General features: G+C 43.7%; 1 protein-coding gene across 2 annotated transcripts; it reads left to right on the forward strand.

Annotated features, from left to right (window-relative positions):
• Positions 1–426: 426 nt before the first annotated feature.
• Positions 427–1685, forward strand: LOC112141029 (probable E3 ubiquitin-protein ligase HERC1). 2 transcript variants are annotated; one of them, XM_024264076.2, is made up of 3 exons: positions 427–663; positions 1054–1259; positions 1348–1685. In XM_024264076.2, the coding sequence occupies exons 1-3, from the start codon at positions 474–476 to the stop codon at positions 1492–1494; spliced, it is 543 nt and encodes a 180-aa protein (XP_024119844.2). In that variant the 5' UTR covers positions 427–473; the 3' UTR covers positions 1495–1685. The 2 variants fall into 2 exon arrangements, with proteins under 2 accessions (XP_024119844.2, XP_036067203.1); XM_036211310.1 differs by having other exon boundaries at positions 428–663; positions 1003–1259; positions 1348–1684.
• The last annotated feature ends 1318 nt before the right edge of the window (positions 1686–3003 follow it).

Here is a 3003-nt window from a genome sequence, read left to right on the forward strand (position 1 = left end):
ACCTAAGTTTTTATCATTTTTTTTTTTTAGGCTAATCTGTGATTTAGCTAATATTTTAGCTGGCTATCAGCTTCTGCATTTTTAGCTATCAATTTCAGCATTTTCAGCTATCAGTACTAGCATTTTCAGTGGCCAAATTCAGCTTACAGCATTCACACTAGCATTATCACAGGTGATGCTATATGTTCATAATTTTGTTAAAAAGTTACAGTTTCAAAGTTTCAAAGATGTAGTTTTAGAGTGTTTAATAAATGTTTATCCTGTTTGGCCGACGACGTAAAGTGTGTTTTGTATTTTGGCCCCTTGTGCGATTGAGTTTGAGACTCCTGGTCTAGAGAAAAGTATTAGCTATCTCAAGCCTTGAGACATAACAGTACATAGTAACATTTTTTTCTGGTTGTTGTTTCTTGTTTTGTTTTTGGTAATAAAAAGTTTCCTATTTCTTGTAGAACTTGATCTCAGCAGCTACGGGCATGAACCTGACCACCGTGGACGACCCTACCCAGAGGAAGTTCTTACCCAGTTTTCTCCGCGGCGTAGCTGAAGAGAACAAGCTCATCACGTCCCCCAACTTTGTGGTGACTCAAGCTTTGGTGGCGCTGCTTGCAGATAAAGGGGCCCGGCTGCGACCTGGACCGGACAAGGCTGATGTTGACAAGAGAGGTCTGTATCCACAGAGGCTTCTTTATTTGGTTAAACTTTGGGATCAAATGGGGGAGAAGCACATGTTTGCCACCTGTCACATTGTGTTCTTTGGGTCCATACATCCTTTGTTTTGGAAAAAAAAAATCCATGAACATCAGCCAGAACGTCAGTTCTGTGACATTTTCATGCATTGTGCTTCAGCAGGGATGGTTTAGGCTAAAGCCATGTTTGTAAGCATTTAGGGCATCATCCACCGTTTGTTTGTTTCACAAGTTCATGGTTGTGTTATCATGTCCCTCTTTTGTCTCCCTCTCACTCACCGGGTCTTCTTGTCACCTTGTGTTCCGTGTCGAGCAGGTCTAATTGCGCATTTGTATGCCCATCCTTCCCATAATACTTCCGCTGTAGGCCCCCTGGAGCTGGCTAACGCTCTAGCGGCCTGCTGCTTGTCGTCCCGGCTCTCCTCTCAGCACCGGCAGTGGGCAGCACAGCAGCTGGTTCGCACGCTGGCCGCCCACGACCGCGACAACCAGAGTCGCCCACAGACTTTTGCCGACATGGCAGGCGACCTGCGAAAGAGCTCATTCATCAAGCTAGAAGCTCATCAGAGTCGGGTTTGGACATTTTTTCAGTTGTGAAGTTCTGTATATAGCAGCCCTGCAGTTTCACAGTGACTGATGTGACATCATCTCTGAATCACAGGTTATTACGTGTGGATGGTGCACCAAGAAAGGCTTGCTGGCCACCAGCGGAAACGACGGCACAGTCCGAGTGTGGAGCGTGACAAAGAGCCAGTACACACTGCAGCAGACCTGCGTCTTCAGGAAGGAGTATGTTCGTTCTTTTTGAGTTTTGTATTTTTTATTTTTTTGCATAACAAAGACACAAAACAAAATCAGGAACCTCAACCCCCAGGTTGATTTTCAAAATAAAAGACAAAAAAAAGAAAAACACAGGTATAATCTATTAGCTCTTCCACGCCGGTGGTTATTCCGGTGTAGGTAGCAGATGTGCTCGGCCTGTCAGATCAGCTCGGGGGCTTGCGACTAGCGATGACGTCACACTACTGTAACAAACGAGTTGGCTAATTTGCTGTTTTTCTGTACTGAAACTGACGTTTACAATAAAGTTTATTTTTTTAAAAAGAAAAGAAAAAGTGTTGAGATCTGCTCGGGCTATTATTTATTATTTTGGCATTGACAGCTCCTTCACTAGCGTCTGCTCTCCTCAGTGTTTGTGTAACGGAGCAGAACCTGAGCTGCATATTCTAGCGGGACTTCATCCGGTCCGTGCNCGTCTGCTCTCCTCAGTGTTTGTGTATCGGAGCAGAACCTGAGCTGCATATTCTAGCGGAACTTCATCCGGTCCGTGTGACCAGAAAGAAGTTCAACATTGGCAGGATGTGTTTAAACAAAAAAAAGAAAGTATTTTTTCTAATGTGTGACCAACAACAAGCTAGCCTGCTACTCGCTAGCACCCACTTTACCTCAAACTTCATGCTTCCCAGCCTGATTTCTCTCTATTAAAATAACGATCATTATCCTGTGATGATTCCTCTCCATCGGATTATTTCGTTGTCAAGGTTTTTGCGGCTGATTGCAAATATTCCTTCTCCTTTTGTGATTCTTACCGTATATGTTCGGACCTCCTCGGTTCTTTACTCGGGATGAATCTGTGCATTGTTATGGCGGAAGTGTGTCATTCCCCGTGTCACGTGACAGTGGTCTAATGGTCCGGACCAATCACAATCTTACACGTCATCTATGCGCCAACCGCGAGCCGATCTGACAGGTCGAGCACATATGTTACCTACACCGGCATGCGACTGCTCTTCCTTCCTCAAGAGCAAAAAAATGACATTAACTACTCACCACTCTTCCCCGCTTATCACTGGAACTCGCCGAGTTTACCACTGAATGATCTGCCAGCGGTATTAAAGTACGTTTTTACCGAGGACAACTCTCCCTCCCTCCACTGAAGGCAGCGGCAAAAACAGCGCGCATCGCCTTAACTTTGACAATAATTATGATAGGAGTGTATTGCAGAGATCTTTCCCGTGGGGAATATATATGTATGTATAAAGTTAAAGTAAATTAAACTTACCTTTTATAAGTGACTTTGATGAATAGCTTCTTATTGCTTTTATAAAATGGCTGACTCCAAAAAATCTTTTCTGGAATGATCCGTGGCGGACGGGGTTTACATACTTAAAATCAAGGGGCAACTAGCTTCTCGGCAGACGGGGTTTAAAATTAAGGAGCAAAGAGCGAAACATGATTATTTCCTGTTTTATCAAGATGATTTAAATATGTTAATGTCATATTGCCAGAAATTAAGTGTGATCTACAAGATTGGAAT

Source organism: Oryzias melastigma, unplaced genomic scaffold (assembly GCF_002922805.2).
Source record: "Oryzias melastigma strain HK-1 unplaced genomic scaffold, ASM292280v2 sc02765, whole genome shotgun sequence".
Lineage (NCBI taxonomy): Eukaryota > Metazoa > Chordata > Actinopteri > Beloniformes > Adrianichthyidae > Oryzias > Oryzias melastigma.

Bases quoted from the DNA above. Each gene is read 5' to 3' on its own strand.
- LOC112141029 (XM_036211310.1), top strand. From the start codon at position 474: ATGAACCTGACCACCGTGGACGACCCTACCCAGAGGAAGTTCTTACCC. The intron at 664-1,002 runs GTCTGTATCCAC...CGTGTCGAGCAG, and splicing joins GGCTGATGTTGACAAGAGAG to GTCTAATTGCGCATTTGTAT. The intron at 1,260-1,347 runs GTTTGGACATTT...TCTGAATCACAG, and splicing joins TAGAAGCTCATCAGAGTCGG to GTTATTACGTGTGGATGGTG.